At 39.8% G+C, this 23,607-nt stretch overlaps 1 protein-coding gene across 6 annotated transcripts in view; it reads right to left on the reverse strand.

Annotated features, from left to right (window-relative positions):
- Positions 1–23,607, reverse strand: part of TCF20 (transcription factor 20) — a 129,020-nt gene that overhangs the window by 12,281 nt on the left and 93,132 nt on the right. For all 6 annotated transcript variants that reach the window (XM_063154659.1, XM_063154660.1, XM_063154662.1 and 3 more), the window contains one exon: positions 1,557–1,650. In XM_063154659.1, coding sequence (XP_063010729.1) covers positions 1,557–1,650 — 94 coding nt within the window. The remainder of the gene's footprint in view (positions 1–1,556; positions 1,651–23,607) is intronic.

Below are 23,607 nucleotides of genomic sequence, written 5' to 3' on the forward strand. Positions count from 1 at the left end.
TATCTGAATTTTGATATCTGAATTTAGAACCCAGAAAATGCTACATACTGTATCTAATAAAACATGAATTTAAATTAAGCCCTCAAATTATTGGGAACATTCACTATAATTTTTGTTTTTTCATGGTACTGAAAAGGGCAAGTCACAAACCAGAAACAAATACATACTAAACACAACATGAATGTGAATCTGATTGGTGATTGTGTGTCTCAAACACACTGTACAAAAGCAAGTTTATTAATGTTCATGAAACTCTCAGGCATGACAGAGACGAACATTATAGGAAATCTCCCAGTTCTACCTTCAGAACTGAGAAGGAATCATCTGCAGTAAGACACAGATCCATCAAGGACAACATATATTCATGAATGAGTATCTCTCCATCCTACAGGCTGAGGTAGGGCCTTATGAAAAGACATATCAACCTTTAATTAGGTGATTACTGTAAGATAGATTCATAAAAGACCAAAAGACCAAAAGTATACTTAAACGGATACCTTTATTTCTGGTAATTTTTTTAGTATGTGATTTTTGCAACTTGAATAATCTTTCTTTTATGTGAAGTCAAGAATTCTCCCTGCTAGTAGTACTGTGGTACTAGAATATTCCACTGCAATATTGATTTTTAAAAAACATTCCTATTAGAATGAAATGCACATCTCCAATAGGGTGGGACTTCACAGTGAGAGGTGCAATGCAGTCATACAGAAATGAGCATTCCTACTTCAAATACTCTACCATTTGGAAAACAGCATAAAATGGGTGGTGAACAAGTGGGTTGCTGTGGAATTGGAATAACAAACAGGAAGTTTGCAATTATCTTCCAGTCTAGAGTTGTAATCTTGAATCCTTTCCTGCTTGTTATCAGACTAAGTTTTGTATGACGGGAGTTACAGGGGACTGGAAAAGTGGGGTATTATTTACTCTGAGACTGAATTTTTTTTACCCAAGAACAAGGTTTATCTCCATGAAAAACTGTCATTACTGCACAAAACCCACCAAACTCACAAGCCCAGGCTCATAGCTGGAAATAGTATCCAAACAATTAGCTTGTATAAGGATGAAAATTGGACCTACTCAGGAGACTGGCTGAAGTGCTTCTTAGGAGGGAGAAGGATGGTTGTGCTGCAAATGGTACTGATGATTCTACAAACACAAACACTTGAAATCTTTACTAGGACCACCCGTAGGAGTATAACCCTGAAAGATGAAACCCCCTTGCTGCTTACTTACATCCTTTTAACAAAGGGTTTCTATTTTTGGTAAAAAATGAGTGATCAGTTCTCACACTGCAGCCAAATTTCAGTCACTGTAGCTGCACTCCCCCAAGCCAGGCTTTTTCTGCTCTTTCAGGCAGATTCCTTTTCATTACAAGCTCCATCTTGTCCCAACGTGTTACTGTATGCTGTTTATTGCACGCCGTTTCTCACCATTTTTATTACTTTATCTTCACAGCAGGAGAAAAACTGAGAGGGAGTAATTTGTAAAGCACCTCAGAATTATTTAGTGTAGTATGATTTGAGTAATTATGGAATGCAGTTGTCATGTGTTCCTACCTGCATCGATGGCACATGGGTAATGGTACCGGAAGGAGCAGCCTTTGTTGTAGCAGCCTAAGGTGGCTCCTGGTTCCTGGCAATGGGAACATTTCTGAAAGGGAAACCAAAAAACAACAATGAAGGTTGCAGCCATTCTTCTGAATACCTGTATTTTCCTGGGAATTTTATCAACCACATTCCAGCACAATTTTTTTCATAAATCATGTTAAACTCTATCTTTCTACACCATACAAATAAAGGCCTTTCAAACAAGTAACAACATAAGCTCTTTCAAACTATGAACTTTTCAGTTGCGCTAAGCAGGCAAGAGATACAATGTTCAGCCATTCAGAAACAATTCGGAAAAGTTCTCAAATCTGTTTTACTGGCCTGTGTTTCAGTACCTGGCAATGACATCACTATTAAAATAGCAGGAAAAAGAGTGGTTTTGAACCTACAGCAGCTTTAAAAGGAGAACTGGCAAAACAAATAATGATTTAGAAGACACCATCATAAAAGTAATTTGGTTACATCATTGTCATTATCACAAGCAGTTGAAGGTGATCATGGCCAAATTCGAAGTTTTTTCACAGGTGATCAAAAAGAAGATGCCATCATGGAAAAATACCTCATCATCACAGAAATGGCCCATGGCCAAAAAAAAACTTGCAGTGCAACAGGGACGCTCATACAATTATTGTCAAAGTAGCTCAGACTCATCTGATAACCACGTTCAATTTTCAATAGTTAAATCCTATTAACTCAAGTAGTCAATGATGTATTCGATCATAATATCAGACAATTGTGAAAGCAGAAAGAAAGTCTCTCACCCCTTTAGGTCATCCTGAATCACTTAAGAAATGACCTAAGGAAGTAATTCACATCTCATTCAGACAGCCATTTTATTTCTTGCACATGTACACTAAGTGATTTTTGTTAAGTAATCTGATTCTGAAGAAAGCTGATTTCTGACAAGTTGATATTTTTCCCTTAAAAAAAGATGTAGCCATACATGGCAGAATTCACCAAAAGCTAGGAGACTGCTACTACTTAAAAATTAAAAAGTGAATTAACTACTGGCAGAAAACAAAGAGAGGAACTACCATAATTTTTGAGTCACATTTTAAAAAAACAGGAATTTTATTTATTCTGCTGAATACAATGAACACCATAATAAGGCCCTGTATAATTTGTACAATTCACCTTGAATTCACGCTGTGAGAAGTTGCCCTTGGTCCCTGCCTGCACACAGGGATGATGACATGATCTAAAATCACTGCTGCTGCTGGCAAAGCCGGTGTTGAACTAGGCTGCTCTATTGGCACAACCAGTGAGCTGCACCAGCACCACTCACAAACAGCTGTGCCCAAGCCAGCAGTGCACCTGGCACTGGACACGAGCACGGCATTCCCTCCATACCGGGACACTCATCTGCCACCACAGCCACAGCCCCTGGCCCACATGTCTTCAATCCCTGATCAGCACACACGCTGCAGTGGAGATCCGCAGAACGGACGTGGCCAAAGCTAACAGCCACAGCAAAGTTCCTCACTCAGCATGGTAAACAGGGGCTTGATTACAGTATTTCCGAACCCTCTGAGAATATCTGACAGTTATTGTTCTTCCTACTACTCTGTGCTTTGCAGAGATGACTATAGTTTGTATTTAAATGCCTGAATGAGGATGAAAGCAAAACTAGCTCCAGCCATAAACCAGGAGGCCCTCTTCAAATCAAAGCAGATGCAACTAACAGAAAAGCTTGTGAGATGTCAGTTCTCGTGACATCTACAACTGCAGTTTTGAGTAACACCTCTTTATGGGTATGCCAGAGCATCCTGAGCCTGATCTTCAGTGCTTCCCACTAAATCACATCTATATTCTAAGCACGACAAACTACTGCAGTATGTATGATGCAAGGGAAGTATCCCTGAAGCCTAGAAAGAGACACACAAGCAGCTTATTATTGCCTGTCAGAACATCAATGAAAGTTTCCAAAGATTAAAAAAAGAGGCTAAACCAATACTGAAATGCACACCAAAATATACGGACCACTAGCCAAACTGCAACGTAATTCACTCTCCCACGGGAGTAAAACCAAACTTCATCCACAGAAAATGTCTTTTCCTGGCTCTGAAGTCAACTCTAGAAAGATATTATGTACTGGCAACAGTCCCAGATTCACCTATGCCAAGTACTCACAAAGTGCAGCTTGAGGAGTTCTGAAACAGAGCTCTGTACCTGGGTACTTTATTCTCGCTTTTAGATGTGGCTGACTGGGATTAATTATTCTAACAGGAGAGAACCCAAATTGACTATTCTTTTTGAATGTAGATATGAATTTCTAGTCTTGTTCCTCAGAGGCATTCTGCCCTCCCCACTTCATCTCATCTTTTACATACCATCACACTGTTGCAACAGAAGGTCATTCTCCCCTGGAACACTGTGTTCTATGCAGAGCAGTGGATAAGAGCATAAGAACCACAGCAGCAGAGATTGAACTGCAGCTATATAAAATATTTCTTAACACTAAAAAGGCATGACTTAAAAGAGTATGGTGTGTGACACAACAGAAAACAAGACCCTTAGCAAAATTTTTGATACTTTTCCAAAAGGTTATTTGTTTTTTGAACTTACTCTTTGGTGCACCTAGCATGGCTCATGCCGCTATTCTGAAAATCACATTCTGAACATGACAGGCATTTTGAAAAATTTTCAGCTGAGAATGGGTAAGGAAAGCTTTAAAACTGTTTGTGATTTTAGGACTGATTAGACAGTAAAAGTGGGTAGTTAAGATGCCAGTGCATGTGCATTGAGCCTTCACTGCCCCTTTTTGAAGTCAGGCAGACAAACAGAGATTTTACCAAGGTTACCTGTGCTACGCCCACAACAGCAATTCCCCGGTGGATGACTATGCCACTGACGGCTCAAGGCAGAGATCATCGGCTGCTGCTGGCTCCCCTGCTGCTGAACAAGTCTCCATTCTGGCAGATGCTTCTGCTTTTCACAAGCCACTGATAGTCTAATGGCCCCATTTCTTCTACCTCCAGGGACCCCCAACCATCTGCTTCTTTCCGGGGAAGCTGAGGGAACCACATACAAAATAACTACTCTTTTTTTAAAGTTCTTCCTTCTTGGCACACCTGAGTGAGTGAACAAAGCAGACGCCCTACAAAGCTGTGTGGTTCTAAAACAACTTCAGAGTCTATCACCTTATCTTTGAAAGAGACTATCATCATGTAGTGCCACATGGTTTCCAAACACACCCAGGTGTTCCCATGAAGACAAAAAAAAAAGTGCTTAAAAATTGCTGGATGGTCTCAGTCTTCTTTTTCAAGACATTGCTGCTGTGCCTTAAAAGGTAAAAAGATGCCTCGCTCCTGCTGGTACTTTCTGTAGTTTTGGTTAGCTACATGTCTCGTGTATTTATGCTTGAAAAGAAAAAATAGGTACACTACAACTAGGAAATATTCTAACACCAAAATAAAATCACAGAAGTTCTTACAAGGAAATGTGTAAATTCAGCATAATGACGACTAACTGTTCTCTTGGTCCACCAGCAAATTTTCCCCCAAACTCCACCATCCTGCAGCCATTCGCCAGCAGATGGTAGCAGCCTGCTTGTCACTTGTAAAGGAATTACAGCATTCTTAGCCAGGGAAACAGCACTCCAGCTCTCCTGGGAAGAGAAATTCCTTTTGCTCAGTAAGCAGCCTGCTTAACCTCCCCTGCTTAAAAGAGCTCAAGGCTGGTACTTGGAGTGTGCTCCCAGTGGGAGGTGCCAATGGATAGTAATCATTGCCAGGCATCTAATCAATTCTTGGCTTAAATGTTAAAAAAAAAAAAAGAAAAAAAAAAAAAGAGGGAGAAAAGAGACCACACAGCAAAGACTGATTCATAGGTCCTATCTCCACAATTCATCTCTGACCACAAGGCACATATATCTCACTTAGAATAGGCTGGAGAGACTGAAAAGTGCCATTTAGAGGAGACACTCCATCCCATGAACTAAATTATCAATAGTATTAAAGCCAGATACATTGTCTCTACCTCTCCCTGCTATTAGCAGCCCATTTCTTCTTCCCTATGGCTCATCATTCTGTGTCTACCAAAATGAAGTAACAGCCAACCTGGAAGTGTGAACAGCTGGGGGACAGCTACCAGCGGCAGCAGAACGGCTCTGATTCATTTAAAATGCTACAGTACCTATCAACAATATTTCTCTTGCTTTATGCTTGGCTTTTTACCCCCTTGCAATCTGTATTCTTCCACTCTTCTGAGACCACACTGCTATATATAATAAGAGTATGCTTTTGAGTACCTTCTTTTGCTTCCTTCAGATTTGTATTCAACTCCATGTAAGTGCTGTAACATAAACATGTCCTGAGCTACCTACCTTCCTCCTCCTGAACAAGCACAAAGCCTTGTGAAAACCAGTGCCCCAAGCTGCTCACTTTGGCTCTGCACTGACAGAGATAGTATCTTTGTCCCTAGACAAAGCACTTCTCAGTACTGGAATCCTACATGGCTTTGCTGGTGGGAGGATGGAAGCTGCTGACTAGCCCTTCCAAAATATTCTGGGCAGGAGCAGGAACAGTTGCTTAGAAGCAGAAATTAATTGTAACAGTAATGTAAGGTGTTCTCAGACACTCCTCAGCAATCTTCCTTGCTGAACAATCACCAAACCAGTTTACACCAGGACATTCACAGCAGGATCATATTTTCTACTGTCTGTAATACAAACCATCTTTTCTTGATGAGTGGTTATATATCCTATACTCAGACCTCTTGGCTTCCCCTCTTCCAAAGATCAGTTTTTCCTTTGGTTTGTTTTCTCTCTTTTTCCTTTGCTTTGCTTTCTAGGCATCTCCTTGTTTTGCCGCTTCTCCCATACCAGTGTCAAGAATGCATAAAAGGAGTAAAATGGAAAGCAACAACTGAAGGTTTCTAACAAAGCAAAGAAAGCAAAAAGTGAAATTTTGTGGCATTAATTATACAGGTACAAGTCTTTGCTTTACATTTTGTATGCATTTTTCACACTCTCACCTTCTCCTGTTTAAATTGTAAGCTTTTAGGAAAATAATTGCTTCTGTATAATTGCACTGCACAAATGCAGATGTAAGATAATGAGGACTTCAGAGTCAGCTGCAATATTAGGAAGGAGCTGCAATATTAGGAAGGAGGGCCTTCTGACTATTTCTGATTAAACAGTTGGCAGGCTCGGCAGAGGCTTGGATTTAACATCCAGGCAAAAGGGCAACAGAAACAGCAGGCAGCCGCATTCTCCTTCCTGGAAAGTGGGATGCAAAGAGACAACTTACTCCAGAAAGCTACAAGAAAAAATAAAAATAAATAAGTGTGTGTCTGTGTCTGTGTGTGTGTATATATATACTGCTTACTACAGGAGAAAGAAATATGTGATTTTGAAAAACTTCTGCAAAAAGGGACCAAGATTAAAAAAGCGAGGTGGGAAGACATCTTTAGGAAACAGGAGAGGAAAAGACTTCCACTCTGATGTGCAGATACTGGTTAATGAAAAAAATTGTTTATGTGTCTGTGGCTAGAGATAACAACCAGTACTAAAGGACACAGAACTATTAGTTTACATTTCCTGACAAAGAATTTTAACTTATCAAAAAAAAACCAGACACAGAATATCAGTAAAATGAACTCCACAATTAAAAAGATAAAAATCTTTAAACCTGCATCACAAAAAGGCATCTCTTACCAATGATGATATCTTCTTGTAGAAAGCAAACCAAATAATAAAGGATAATATTTCAGAAGTAAAACTGGACAGTTGTCTTCAAGTCAAGAAACTAAGGACAAATTTAGATTCCAAGATTTCAGCAAACAGACAAATCAATGATCTGGAAGATGCTATACTAATAAAGCTGCATTAGGAAACAATACAAAGTTAGAACTGCAGTGCTGCACAGGCTGCTCAAGCACAAAGGGAAACTGCAGCTCAAAATGGATGGCATAGAAAAAAAACCACAAGAAATCCAAGAGCTGGAAAATGTCTTAAACATGGAAAATCCTATTCAATACATGTGAAACTGATTATGCTAGAACAGAAGCACTTGAAAGTAAGAGCAGAGCATTTCATTACCCTCAACTGGAAGGAAAAATAGAATGCAACAAGAACAGAAATAAACATTTAGTTTTAACAAAGAATGGCTTGCCAGCAATAATTTTAAGGTCCTATGCAGACACTTAAGGTATTCAACTGCCCTTACAGAGACTCTCAAGAAGGGGGGTGAACAATAAGATGTGAAAAATTGTGAAGTTTGTAAAATTATCCAGGGTAGCCAGACCTCAAACTGATAGTAAAAAGCTGCAAAACCATCTCACAGCCATGGATAACTCTATGATAAAATGGAGATGAAAATTACTACTGTTAAGTGCAAAGTGATGTATGTGGTAAAAATATTTTCACCTATGCATATACATGATGACAGATTCTAAATTAGCTTATACTACTCATAGGAAGGTATAAGTAGTCATCCTAGACAGAAACATCATGCAGTCCCCACAAGCACAAAAAAGGACAGCCAAAATGTAAGCAGTTATTTAGGAAAGAAATCCATAATGAAACTCAAATGTTCATGATGTCTGTCTGTTACTCTTGTAGTAGCCTGACATTGTAATATTGTGTGTGGTAATATTGTCTCATGACCCTCTTAAGAAAAGAGTACAACTGATCAGAAACAAAAATGGACAGACCACAGAGATAACCAGGAATGTAAAGAACTGGTATATAAGAGAAGCTTAAGTATTTTGGAAAATACTTAGAGGGGGATTGAAACCTGAAAACTGAAGGGGGATTGAAACCTACAAAATCCAATATGATGCACATAAGGGAATGACTCTTAGCCATTTTCAAGAAGGAAGAGCAGGTTCAAATGTAACATAAACCTGGTTTTTTTCCACTCAAGTAACTAAAAGTCACTGCTAAAGAATGGTGCACTAGCAAAAAGATAAGCAAGTTCAAAATCAGATGAGACCAGTTCATCAAGGATAGGTACGCTTCTGCCTGGTAAACACAGGGATACCAAAGCTACAACTCTAAAGCTGTGGTTGCTGAAAGGAGGGAAAAAATATGCAACTATCATTGTGCACATGCCAAGTTTACTACAAATCTCTGAATACGTGCAGTGAAGTGGTAAATACATGGCCATTGCTGGAGACAGGACACCACAACAAAAGGTACTTTTGCACCTGTCTGGAAAGGCAGCTCTTGTGAAGAGCAAGAGATGTGACTGTGAAATTCCACAACGAACAACAAACTCCCCCCCTCACCATGATTATCAAAAAGAATGCAGGTACCAAATAAATACTGTTTGGTTACAACTTTTTAAGACTCTTTAGTTTTACCTCCCTAACAGGAAAGTCGAGCTAAACTGTACACTACATAAAAGACTGAAATTCAAACCTAAGAGATAAATTCATGTTCACTACTCCTTACAAGCCTGTTTCATTCACTTGGTGGAGTGATCAAAGGCTTAACTGTGCATGAATACATGAGACTGCTGAAGAGCCAAGTAAGACTTGGAGGGGGATGAACTCTTCCCGCCTCCTCCACACAATGGAAGGAGAAAAAACCCAAATGAAAAAGACCCAGTGTAACTGAACCAGAATAGAGGTTAGGTCCTTCAAGAGTCAACCAGTGGCTAACTAAAACAGATTCAGCAAAATTAACAAAACCAGTAATTTAAATGGTGCTGCAAAAGCAATGTTTAATTTCAGTTAAACAGGTTAAGTACATACCTATGTAGCCATTTCATATTTTAAAAGGAATATTAAAATAACATATAGACCACCAAGTCCAACAAGCTAAGAAATTTGTAAATCTTTTTTCCTTTGATTCAAAGAACCACCCTGAATGAAACATTTCAGAAAACCATGTGTAAGTATAGGGATTTGAATTTGCCAAAGTATGCAAGTCTAGCAGAAAAAATAATACAGTTTATGTTATCTTGACTTTTCATTTGGGGAATTAAACATGCAACAATAGTGCAATTTAGTTACAAAAAGGTTTGAAAGATAGAAAAGCAGACTTAAAAGAGGAAGAAGAAATTCAAATTTTAAAGCAGTGATTATGTGATAAGGACCCACAGAGTAGTGGGAACAGCACAGTCAGCAAGACAGCATTTGCTCCAGTTGAATTTTCTACCAGTACTAGATTTATTTCCCAGCCATCTTGGATACTGATTAAAGGAAATATCCACATATATTGTGAATTTCTATTTAATGCAAGATCTACCATGTAGAGCATGAAACAACAGCATGCAGTTACCTTAAAAGAAAGCAAGATCTCCATCATAATCAAAGAGATTTTGGATAAATTAATTATCCAAAATTTTCCAGAAAAGCAGTAGGTTTGAGTATCATTGTCTAGAGTGATATAAAAAAGGAAAAAACGTGACATAAACAAGAAAATGCAATAAACTCAAGGTTTTCAAGAGGCAAACTGCTTAACAGAGCCAGCTTTTTTCTAATGAAAGAAAAAAGAGATGATGCTGAATATTTACTAAAAGGCTCAAAACAAAACAAAAAAATACTGGTTCATTAAAGACACAATCACTATGTTATTAGGAGCAGTGGATACAACAGAAACAAAATCTCTATAAAGGCTTAAAATTAAAGAAACACTGTTGATAAAAGAAACTGTAAATGCAAAATATTTTGACAAGATATTACGTATCTGTGCAACCTGACAGGAAAAAGGGTGCAGCACAACCCCATCCCCTCAATGACTCAAAGACTTGTAACGCTGGACAGAAATACACCATTTGTCATTACTTGTAATAATCTGTGCAAGCCTTCATCATAAACAGAGCCCCACTGTGCAAGACACTTCGGTAACAGAGAACAAAGCGTTGGTGGATGCAAAGGGATGAAACAGGAACGGTGAGACTGAGCCAGCAGCGTTGGGCAGAGTCCATCTCAGCAGCAGGCTAAGCATATCCAATTATTCAGCACAAATCCCAGACAAGAAGGGCTTTGAAGAAATGCATGAAGAAAAACAAAGGTAAACGTGCAGGGGTTTGAAAGCGAAGCACTTAATTTGGGAAATTATAAAATTAGCCAGGGTGTACTGATTGGAAGTAAATCTTAAGTTCTTGAAACTGAAAGAAGAAAAAGCAGCAGGATAAAGGCAGATAAAATAATGATGAGGGCCTTATGCTTGAGGTGTAAGAAAATAGGAGGTGGGCAGATGAATGTGACAGAAGTAGGAATGTGAAAATGACCATTTAGAACAACAAATGTCTGTGACAGCATTCCATCGAAATTGCACTTAGTACTAAGAATACCAACTCTTAAATTGAGGTCTGAAGAATGACTGCTGTACAGTCAAAATATATTCCACTGCAAAGAGAGGTGAAAAAAGTACAATGCTTATCTTACTGCAAAATAAATAACTTGTCTGTAGAGAAAGGTAGCAAAGAAAACTACTAGTCAATACCATTAAAGAAAGAAGAAGACAGCTTCCCCAGAAAGCCACAGAAGCGGTGGTTGGCAGCAGAGCTCCAAAAAGGAGTAATGAAGGGCACACCAGTATTCCTGAGGTCACTGGTGGCTGTTGCTACCACTGAGGAAAAGCAGAGGGTAAATCCAAGAGAAGAGGTAAAGGTGCAACGCTTTGCAGAAAGAAATGCCTGCAGGTCAGTAGATCTCTCTTTAATGATAAGCTCTCAAGTAATGTAAGAGTATTAAAAAAACAAAAAAAAAATTACAATCTTTTAAACCACAGCAATAAATCATCCATCACAGCTGAGGGCAAGTAGACAATTAGCACATACTGATGAAACATCCCCACATAGACAGAAGGTGCTCTATGCAAAGTAATATTCGCTGGCCAAAAATTTGAATGGGTTTAGAGAGAATGGGTTTAATTCATTATTCAATAATCATCAGGAAAAAAAAACCCTACAAATCATAATAATATATGTGGTGCTTAAACTGCCCATTGCAATAATAGGTACTGTTTATGAATTCTAAACTGAATTTATAAAAGGATATGGAGTGTCTGTAGGCTTGTCACAGGCACGACACAGGAAAACATGGTATGAGCTAGCAGCAGTTTAGAAGAGGCAGAAAATATAAATAGCAGCAGTCCAAGCCTGGATGGCATTCCAGCTGGATATTACACAGCAGCTGAGGTAGTGTCAGTAGTTTCTTTAAAGGACAGACATAATGTGGTTCTCCTGAAAGAAAAACTTCCTCCATCTAAGGTTTAGATGGGGTTCTCCTGAGATCTGAAGGGAAAGGACTAATGAAGATCTTCTGGGCTCAGAACACTGCTGAATCATGGTAAAGGCAATAATATTATTCATTTGCAAGCCACACCTTCAGTTTTATAAATTTAGATCAATCTATACTAGGAAAAAAAGACTGGGATGAGCCATAAATTGTTAGAAATAAATCACTGGACAAGATCAAGGAGAAATTTCAATCTTTTTTTCACCTGAAGTAGAAATCAAATGATACATGCATTTTTGTTTTGTTTTTCTTTTATTTTACGTAAACACATCCTCTTCTAACTTATTCCTTTATCTTCTGAAGGCTCTAGCCCAAAAGCAGAAGAGTAAGTTAACATTAATGTCTTCTTTGTTAAGACAGCTTCAGAATGGACAATTCTTCTTTTGGCATTACCCTTATAGCCATTTGGCCAGGAAACTGAATTTATTGGTAGCTCTTTGTAACACCTGTTCCCCAGGAACCGCCTCTGAAAGTTTCTGCTTCAAGTGGTACCATGTGGCATCACTGAAGAACCCTTATACCTCCCAAGGATAAACTGTAAAACTTCAAAGGAAGAATTAAATTTAAGTACAGGACTTAAGACTGCATAAAAACCACTGTAAAACAGTTTTATGTACCTATAATGTGAGTATTGAATTTTTCTAAACAATTTCCTAAAGTTAACATTAAACAAAAAAATAATGTTGGTTTTCTGGAAAGCATCAGTTATGAACTATGCCAACTCTGAAATTTTAGTGATTAAATTTAACTTGGAGAGTTATTTCGCAAGAAAAATCTTAACAATTATATATAACAATGAATTTACACATGGGACAAGTACATTGCTATTAGTATTTTCAGCATTTTAACCTTGTACAAGAAAAGAGAAAGCTAACAGCAAATGAACACATAACAAAACATATTTATTATCTTTTTGGACCTGACTCTAAATGATACACGAACACACTTAAATTTATCTTCCTGCCATTACATGTATGCAACTAAACCATGAAGCCTTGGATCAGCTCCCTAATCTTGCAATTTAATTGAGAACATCTGACAACTAAAACACACACTGTACTTCCAGAGCACTCTACCAGTTTGACTTAATGGTCACAAAATAAGTGATCTTAAAGCCTACTTTACAGAATAATTAGGGATGATTTATCAAAGGCTGTGCAGGCAATTTCTGACAGCACAGGCACAAAGTCAGAAAAGTTCACAGCTCTCATACCTGAACTCAAGCACATGAACTTACTTTTCCCCTCTCATCCCCACCCACCTTTTTTATTTTCCTTTTAAGCTTCACATTGAGCAGCAGTATCCTCCAGTGAAAATCCCCATTTCAGAGATTCATGCCAGGATGCCCTCCTCCTTCCCCTCCCCTAGCAGTAAGTCTTTTATGAAGCTGGTCAGTCGCCTTTAATCATCAGTAACTTTCTGAAACTTAGCAAGTGTGAGTTCTCAGTAAGAATAAAGGATTTGGAAGCACAAGAAAAGCTGTAATTAACAGCAGTCTAGTGCAAAGTAACAACAAAACCATGTTGTGAAATGAGTAGCCATGAGAAAAAGAAATACAGCTGAATTAAGTCTCCTAGTTGTAAGCACAAATCAAAAGAAAATATGCAAAATAGAAATGAGGGAAAAATCACTAGTAAATGAAGACTGCACAACCAGTTCTAACATCGACTTTTAATATTTTCTCAAACAGAAGGAAAGCTTGTGACCCAGGCAACGATCAGCAGGCTGAGACAAGACCTGACTGCACTTATGATGCAATCAGTTGTGCAGCCAACCTCAGGACAGCAATCTATTTTTACCACCAGCAGCTCAGGTGGTGACAAACAGTGCAGCTGCAACACCCAGAGCCCTGGGAAGGCTTTGCCACTCAGCAGTGTCTTGTGCCCTGGGCTGAAATTTAGACCAGGTCCTACACTGGTATTCTGCCTCCTCCTAAGGCAAGTCTGAAGACAACTTAAGTAGATCTACACCATTAAAACCATACACTAAGCACTGTCAGAATTTCTCAGAGGAAACTGTAGCTACTGGAGACCTTTTAACTGGGAGGAAATGTCTGGTTTAGGTTACTTCAGCTGGCAAAGTAGGCCAGGGGAGGGAAGGGAGCATCCAGTCCCTAGTGCTTCTGAGTCACGGCATCATCATAATAAAGAAAACTCCCATCTTTTCCTATGTCTAGACAATGAGATGGATGTACTTGACATCAGTAATAAATACATACATTTGAGAACCACCTTAGACAATCTTGAAACTGCTCTTTTTCTATTTTTTTTAAATTTACTACTTTGCATAATTAGTAATATCATTTTGGAAGAACTTTCCATATGAAGTGATGGTCTTGACCAGGCTCCCCACTTCCAAATCATTTTAAGACCTGAGTTTGTTCTCGCACAGCCTGCAGCCCCCTCCTATGCCTAGCATTTCTCTGTATCAGTATTGACAGTGAAAGTCAAGAAAGCCAGTCCAGCCTGATCAAAATGGGAATAGGGTGAGGGAAGGATTTGCTGGCTAGATCACCCACCTAACTCACTTCAGTCACAGAGCACTACTGCTGCCAGAAGGGGAGGTGTGGACAAGAAGAATGGCTTCTAACAACCCTAATTTAGCCTAGATGAAATTACCACCATATTTCATCTTCACAACAGATTCCTCAGTGAAGCAGAAATGGTTTACATGGGGCACTCTTCACTCATTTGTACCTCTAACACAAAGAAGCCTTGACCTTTTGCTACACTCCTACCTCCCTCTGCCCTCATTTGTTTCACTTCCCCCAGCCCTTGCCCTGCACTCATCTTTCTCCTAATTTACCCCACAGAGGCACAAGACAATCAAGGGCTGCTGTCAAAGTAAAAAAAGGAATTTCACCAATTCAGAGGGGAATTCTGAAAAAGGAGTTTTAGTTGTGGCAAGGAGAGGGACAAGTCTATGAAAACCAGTGTTACTGTGAGAACAAGTCAGACCTTCAAAGGTCCTTTGCAGGACGATGATTATTTTGTTAGCTCCCTACACTCAGGCAAATGTGCAGGCTGTGCTCTTCTGGACATTTGCTCCATTCCCCATTCCCAATTCTGCAGTAGGAACAAGCTGATGAGGTCAACTAAACCTCAGAATCCTTATTCCCATATTCCAAACAGCTCTGTGCCCACATCTCCAGCCAGAGACCTTCTCCCTCAACATGGCTCTAGCCACTTATGCTTACCCATAGCTTTAGCAACACAAGAATGCTGTTGAATGCTAATTGCTTACTAATGAAAACTAATCATCATGCAATTAAACTTTAATCACTAAGCAGCTGGCTGGGATCCAATCCATAACAATAATGGCTTATTAATAACTTTTTGCCAAAGTGCTCTATCCATGAAGACCATCCTCTACACAGAGTCCAGTTAAGTGTATAAAATTGTTGGAAAAAATATTTCCTCTGCCAACAGACTAGCCAGAGCACAACAGGATAAGAGCAGCACAGTATAAATTAGCTAAGAAGGATGAGTTGATAATTTGGGGAACCCAAACTACTCTTCTGGCTCCTTCCATAACCTCAGGCACAATGTGCTGCGCAGAAAGAACTTCTTTTCTCCAGTTCTTGTCTCTGTAGAGTAACGTTCTTTAAGGCAAAAAACTAGTTATAATTTTGCTGTAGTTTCTAAAATTATTACATGAATACTCATCATACTTCAGTTTTATTTTTACTCATCTTTCTAAATCTAGGGAAATTAATCTAACCTCTTTCAGAACATATTTCTCTAATTAAAAAATATATTGAGGTTATATAACTAGGCTTATAATGGACAGATTGAAATCTACTTTTGAAAAGAAGAAAGTTTAAAACCTGCTTTCTATAAAGCCACAAAGATAATGAGAGAGCAGGAGCATCTTTGCTATGAAGACAGAGAGAGCTGGGGTTGTTCAGCCTGGAGAGAAGGGTTCAGGGAGACCTTACAGACCCTTCCAGCACCTAAAGGGGCTTACAAAAATGAGAGAGAGCAACTTTCAACATGGGCAGATAGTGACAGAACAATGGGGAATGGTTTTAAATTAAGAGGAGAGGTTTAAATTAGGTATTAGGAGGAAATTCTTTACTGTGAGGATGGAGCACTGGAATGCTGTACAGAGATGCTCTGGATGCCCCCCATCCCCAGAAGTCTTCAAGGCCAGGTTGGATGTGGGTTTGAACAGCCTGGTCTCATGGAAGGTGTTCCTGTAAGGTCTCTTCCAACCCAAACCATCCTGTGAATTCATGATTTTAAAGTAATTTCATACCACCATCAGTAAGTGTCCCAGTTTTGCCTGCAGAATTCCTGTCCCAATCTGGCATAAAGCCTTACGTGTAGATAACTTTTTATGAACTTGGTTTGCATTGCCATGCTTGGAGAGCTTTCCTTTATTATGAATAGTAGAACACTAGTACAATTGAAGCATTATTCTTGCTTATTCAGTGACCAAAGAATTCAATATAATGCTTATTTTAAAAATAAAATTTAAAATTTGTAGATTTTTAAATTTAAAAAGGTCTTACAAAAGATAGAACACAATTCTAATAATCTACTAAATATTATCTAAAAGAAAGTAATGAATTCTTATCTTCAGAAATTAACCTTTTTTCATAGTCAGTAAGACAGATGAAAGACGAAAAAATAATTTTTTTTTCCAAAAATCAGGAAAAATACATTTAAGTCTGCACTTTTGCCCATTGTAATCAAATATAACCCCATTTTAAATACAGAGGCATGGAGCAGAATAAACTTATTTGCTAGTAGTGTTCTTCTAACAAAGCTAAAGGAATACAGCTGGAGTGACAACCATCTGGAATTAGTCTAAGTTTAAAAAATTGGTTCATTTTAAGTTAACAAAACAAAACACCAACAACGCAACAACTCTCCTCCAAAATTTTGGGGAATCTTAACAAGCTTTTTACCAGCACAGCTTAAAAAGATTCAAGCTAAAATGACACATAAATGGATTGCATTCACTCACTAATGAAAATTTAGTAAGAGTTTGGCACCCCTATGGTAACAGGCAATTGAAATCTTACCAAAGAAAAAGACTGTGTGAGCTTGTGGATAAGCCAGACAAAAAGCTCTAAAGCTTTGTCCAGAAATCTCCTGCACAGAGAAGGCCCCATTCACATTTGGAAGAGCTTCCTCAAAATTAAGTTACATAAATGTATTTTTAAATTAAAACTGTACAGAAATGATGAGAATCCCTGAAGCTTTACAGAAAGGCAACTGTGGAATGAGCAAGCTGCTTTTTGCATACAAGTTTCCAGTGCTCTTGGCTACAACTCATGTAAGTGGGTAAACATCCTATTCTTTCCCAACACTCCATTGTCAGTAAATCTATTTTCCACTTTCCTCACTCCACATGCAAGACAAACAGTAAAATATAAAACCACATGCAAGCACAGACATAATGCCTGTACTTTGGGATAAACTAATGACAAAGGAGTCTGCTAATAAAGATGCACAGAAAGTACTTCCTCGCATCTTCTCTCTTCCCCATTACAAAGGGGCCAGTACTGGAGTCTTTCCTCTTACCAGCATCAACTTTATGCTTGAGATCACAACTAAAATGTGATTCCTATCACCTTCAGTCCATAATCAACATAGGCTGCACCACATCCACCTCACTCCTACTCACAGTAAAGCTAAAGAAAACCAACTTCATTTCACAAATGTAATTACTGGCTTCTGATAATTTAAGATACTGAAACATTTGCATCAGACATGTACATGTGGATTCTGTCTGCTCAGCTCTTTAGCATTTAAGGCTTGTGGTACCAATGCACAGAGTTGCTGTAAGCTACCAAGCGCTGCAGCAGTAGTGATTCACACTTCAGGTCCCCAAGAGAGCAAGGCAGCGAACTGAGATACACCAGGGGCTCCTCCCAGGTTCTCCTCCCTGGGGAGGATTACTCTCACAGAGCAGGAGTCATGACAGCACAGACTTTCAGTGGCACAGCAGATGGCAATGCCTTTCTGAGAAAACCAAATCTGAAGTTCATCATTCAACTGTCTTTCAGAATTTCTCCTCCACCCAAAATTTCATGCTTTCTTATTTTTGTAACACTGCAGAAGAATATTAAAGATGCTGCCATTTCCTGAGGAATGAAAATGAGTATTATGCTAGAGTGCACATTTCCAGCTCAGATAACTAGGTATTTGGGCACAGTCTGTCAATGAAAGCCAGGAATTCAGCCACTTTAAGGGTAACTGTAGAAAGTGCCTCAAGCTTCTGTGGCAATCCTCATTGAAGGGCTAAAGCATACTAAAAGCTGTTTCCAGAGATAAAAACAAGCAAGCAATGTTCTCAGTACATCCCTTTTCCAAGCACTGCTAGCAGTGATTTTAAATCTGCTTCCCTTTCCTCACAGTGAAAAATTAAAAAGCTCCAGTGTCACTTCTTCCTACTCTTGAAATGTGTCCCTACTAACACAGCTCTAGGTGTCGAAACACAACTGTTCCTTCCTGTGTGTTGTCAGGCATGTTATTTTTGAAGCACCAGATTATTATTTCAGTTGAACCCTGACCTAACACAGAACTCTTGCACTTGAGGAGTTTTTTTGGTTTCATGCTTTGGTTTGGGGGGGGAGGGGTGAGAGTGGGTTTGGGAGAAAAAAAAATTACTAGGTTCTGCATGTTTTTCTTCTCTACAAAGACAGAGGATGAATAAAAGGTTAACATTCTTCTCCAAACACTATTAAATAGTAGTACCATAGACCTGAAACCCTTTCAAGTGCTGGTGGTGCCTGGGCACAATTTTATGTTACAGCTAAATTGATCTAATGGTTATCATTACCAGTGGAAAGGACACTCCCTCTCAGATGCAGCAAACATGGTTCAGAGGGTAAGCAGAGTCAGATGGCTGATCTGCACAAAGATCTCCCAGCCCAAGCTAGTCTTCTGATGGATTAGCTGGCTACAAATCAGCCACTGTGCAAATGCACAGGTGGGAGATCTAGTGCAAGTGAAGTAGTGGAAGCAAGCAGCTCACAGAGAGGATAAAGCAGGATCCCTCCTCATGACAGCAACTCCCTCCTGCTCTGGCTCAGGGATAAGAGAGCCCACCTGTGCCAAATGAGACATTCAGAATGAACTGATACCTTTATACTTGTATGGTACAGTAGTCAGGTTTCTGGGCCTAGAAACTGTTTTGCTTTGTTTTGCCAAAGGCAGCTAACCTGCCACAATTTTCCCAGTTCATACCAATTCCCTGGCTTAGCCACTTGATTAGTTATGCAGCCAGGAACCTTTTATAAGCAATTACTTACAGAGTGTGGGAGCTTTTCTGTTAGGCTGTGATTTCCCAAATTTGAGAATATAAATAGCTTAAATCCTAGTGATCCCTCCAGGCACCCTTCTTTACCCAATTTACAGCTAGAGTCCAGAATGGTAGAGGTAAACAAAAGAAAATGGTTCTATGAAAGCATCAGAGTAAACAAAGTATTATAGAAAGGTAATCTCCTCCAAATAAGATATGGTGGAAGATCAATTATCAGGAGTCTTAAGTCAAGAACAACTTACCTGTGCAAAACCAGGAGCTGCTCCCTGTGAAAGATGGGTAACATGCAAACCTACTTCTAACTCTAAAACTAACAAAGACACACTCACAACATGAGGCACAAGGCTACCACTGCCCAATAGGCATGAAAAATACAAATATCTAGTATCAAGCTGAAGAGAAAGAGACTTCAGTCATTTAGGTACTATACTTCTCATCACTAAAGTTTATCAGACCTTCAAAACAGGCCTGTTAGGAGTCTTGAAGCAGGTAGGTTTTACCACTTTGTATAAAAAGCAAGCTTTGAAAGAGAATCCACGGAGAGCTGGACAGACAAAATTACAGACTGATGAGAGAAAACAGAGAATTTTCTGCTCCACTGTAGATCATGGGCAGGTTTCACCCTTCACCATTTGTTACTCTAAAGTTCACCTGACTGAAATCCAAGATGATCTTTTCAACAAAGAGCAACAAAGGAAACAGGTTCCAAGGACTCCTTTCCATGTATAAGGATTAAAACATTTCTAAAGCTGGGAGAGATGCAGAGATTGATGAGAAAAGCATTATATTTTTTAGACCTTTTAAAGAGATCTTTAAAAGGGGGATAAACAAACTTTCCTTTCACAGAACACTCTCAGCAGGGACACAAGCTACATTTATCTTCAGCAAGGTCAATTCAAAAAAGAGCAGAGGTAGAAGAAAAACAAACAAACAAACAAACCAACAAACAAACCCATCCTAACCAGAAGTAATACATGTGCCAGGTCAGAGCCTCTGCCTTAGGAAAAAACATGTCTTACAAAGAAGCCCTGTAAGAAACAGCATACCACCTTCCTAGTGAACAGCTTTTTAGAAAACAATAGCTGAACTATCTTGGATTCAACTTAACACAAAGAATGTTATCTGCATTGTTCTCTTCATTTACAGCTTCATATATTTAATACTGAGAATAAAGACCATCAATTCTTCTGAACATTAAAACTGCCGACAACTACCAAAGTGACTCCATAATTCCTCCAGTTTCAGAGGTAACCAACACTTCATCTTACATGGAAATGAACTTCTCATTAATAGAAAAATGGTGAAAAAATAGACAAGACAGGGAACTTTCTGGCCACCTACAGTATTTGAAACAAAAAAATTTATAAGTGACAGGATCACCTAGCACTAAGGAGATGGCAATTTTTCAGTTCAAGATTTCATCAACATTGAAACAACAAAAAAAAAATCTAACTGCAAGAAGGCCACTTAGCACCATGACTATGCATTAACAGTTTATGAGGGAGACAGACTCCTTAGCTCATCTGCTGGGGTATCTTATTTGAGCCTCAAAATAAGGAGAAGGATTAAGTCATTCTGCATCTGAAGCAGCCCATTTAATTAGATCACATTCTCAGAACCAAAAAGCACAGCAGAGTGACCAGAGTGAAAGGAACACCTTTTTGCCTTCAAGAAAGGCAGATGCTAGCACTTTGGAAACCACCTGGATTGCTGCTTAGCAGATAACACACACCATTTTCAGTCCAGAGTGAAAACAGACTTTAAGGAAAGCTCAAAGCTCTGGAGAGTCACTTCACAGTTTGATAAACCTTTTTAAGATAATGCCTTCTCAGGAATTCTTCTTGAGCATCTGGTACAATTTGATCTTTGAGCACCTTCACATAAATAAAAATCCTTTCTTGAGATTGACTATGGGCCAGTTGTCAAAAAAACTGCAGTAAGACAGACACTTACTCATATAAGAAACAATTTAGCAAGAAAAATTATTTTCTGATCTTGGAAAGCATGTGAGGAATAGGTGTCCAGGGGAAAAAAAAAATCTATAATGAGCTTCCATGTGATAAAAAAATAGGTAAGCTTGTGTAAGAAGAAGAAACACAGGGCAGGTTACTTGTATCACTACCTACATCAATGGACTTTGACTAAAGGTTTAAGTTTCCTATTTCTATACTAGAGTGCTGCATAAACAACAGCAACTGAGCCAGGTGTCTAAAGAAAATATTTCAACTCACTTAATGGTATGGATTCAGTTTAAATTGGTGCATATTTACCCTGTTGGTACCACAGACAGTTTAGGTAATTTTTAGTTATGGGAATATTTAATTTGCACAGAATGAGTTACATACATGCATTATTCACTTCCAGGATCATGACCCTTCATATACCATATGTTAATGTCCTTCCTTACCCATAGACAAAATCCAAGAGCTACATTCCTGTGTGCCTGTGCACACATCTCTCTACTTGTTCCTGGTAGGAAGCAGCTACTTGATTTACGTCTGCTTTTCCATGACAGCAACACTAATGAACTGCATGTCAGAGGAAAAAAGAGAAAATGCACTTGCAAAGCACAGAGGAGGTAAAGAAAAAGCATATGCAACAAGCATAGGAAATCAGCTGTGTGAGCCAGAAGGCTTTCCTCAGGCAGCAGGGCAGGAGAGTTGAGTTCAACAGAGCCTTTCCACTGCCTGGGGATGGCTTCTGGCAGGCACACCTCTGAATACCCCATGGCCATCTTAGTGCTGCACATAACCCTCTGTGAGCTGAAGGGGTGAGGTTACACGGCTTCCAGAGGAGAAACCAGCACAACAGCCTGCTACAACAGGAAGAGAAAAATGCTAGAAGAAAACCTCTTCCATTATTTGTCACAGGGGTGATAAATGGATTACTCTTACCAATGTTATACAGAGGAGCCACGCATCATCTCAGGATACTGTATTTGCATGAGACACAACAGAGAGCTTTCAACTCTGACTCGGGAGGGGGACAGTATTAGGCTTGTCCTTGGCAAGCTGTGGGATGAGATGCAAAGCTTAGAGAAACAGGGCACTAGTGAGGGCACTCTGCCCTTGACTCTGAAATGTGCTGGGCACACTGGAGCACACTTGGAGTGTTAGAGAGGTGAGCCAGGGACTCCTGAGGTAACAGAAGCCAACAGGGATACCAGCAGGGAAATATCTCAAAGGAATTAAGGGGTGTTCCTCTGGGAAGGTGATGCAGCCAACAGCCTGGCCAAGGTGCCTCTACACCAAAGCACACAGAATTGGGCAACAAACCAAAGGGGCTGGGTGTCACCATGCTGCTGGAAAGTCACGGCCTTGTTGCCATTACTGAAACTTGGTGGACAAACTGTGTGACTGAAGTGTGACTATCAATGGCTATGAGCTGTTCAGGAGACAGAAAGGAGGGAGAGGTGGAGGGGTTGCCCTCCATGTCAAGAGGTGCATTGAGTGTGAAGAGCTGTCTCTGAAGAACAGCCATGAGCAGGCTGAAATACTGTGGATAAAAATCAGACACTGAGGTAACAAAGGAGCCCTGAGGCCGGGGTCTGCCACAGCTGCCTGACCAAGGGGAGCCCACTGACAAAGCCTTCCTGCCCCAGTCACAGGAGGTGTGGTGCTCACACGCTCCAGTCCTGCTGGGGGACTTCAGCCACCCTGACAGCTACTGGGGAAGCACCAAGGTAACTGCAGGCAATCCAGGAGACTCCTGCAATGCATGGAAGATAGCTCCTTGAGCCAGGTGCCAGCCCTACCACAGGGAACTTGATACTGGATTTGATGATCACCAGTGTAAATGAACTAACTGGGAATGTCAAGATGGGAGGCAGTCTGGGTTGGAGCAATCGTGCATTGGTGGATTTTGCAGTCCTGAGTGATATGGGTCAGGTAAGGAGTAAAGTTAAGCCCCTGAACTTCAGGAAAGCAAACTTCCAGCTCCTCAAGGAGATAGTCAATAGGGTACCCTGGGAGACTGCCCTCAGGAACACAGGTGCAGAACTGAGCTGGCAGATTTTTATGGAAGTCTTCTATAGAGTTCAAGAGCTAGCAATTCTCAGAAGCAAGAAAGTGAGCAAGGAAGGCAACAGACTGGATGGCTGAGTAGGGAACTCTTGGTCAAACCAAAGGGAAAGAAACAAAGACACAGGCAGTGGAAACAAGGACAGGTAACATGGGAAGAGTATAGGGATGAAGTTCCGTTGTGCAGGGATAGTGCGGAGAAGGCCAAGGCAAAGCTGGAACTGAACCTGAAAAGGAATGCAAGGAATAACAGGAAGGTCTTCTACAGGTAGGTTAACCAGAAAAGGAAGGACCAAGAAGGTGTACTCCCTACCATAAACAATGCTGGCAAACAGCTAACAATGGACGAGGAGAAGGCTGAGGTACTCAACAAATTTTTTGCCTCAGTCTTCAATGGCAACCTCTCTTCCCACACCTCTCAAGTGGATGGATGACAGGATGGGGACTGAGGCAGGCAAGTGTTCCTCCCACTGTATGCAAAGATCAGGTTAATGAACACCTAAGGAACATGA

Source organism: Melospiza melodia, chromosome 4 (assembly GCF_035770615.1).
Source record: "Melospiza melodia melodia isolate bMelMel2 chromosome 4, bMelMel2.pri, whole genome shotgun sequence".
In the NCBI taxonomy this organism is placed as follows: domain Eukaryota; kingdom Metazoa; phylum Chordata; class Aves; order Passeriformes; family Passerellidae; genus Melospiza; species Melospiza melodia.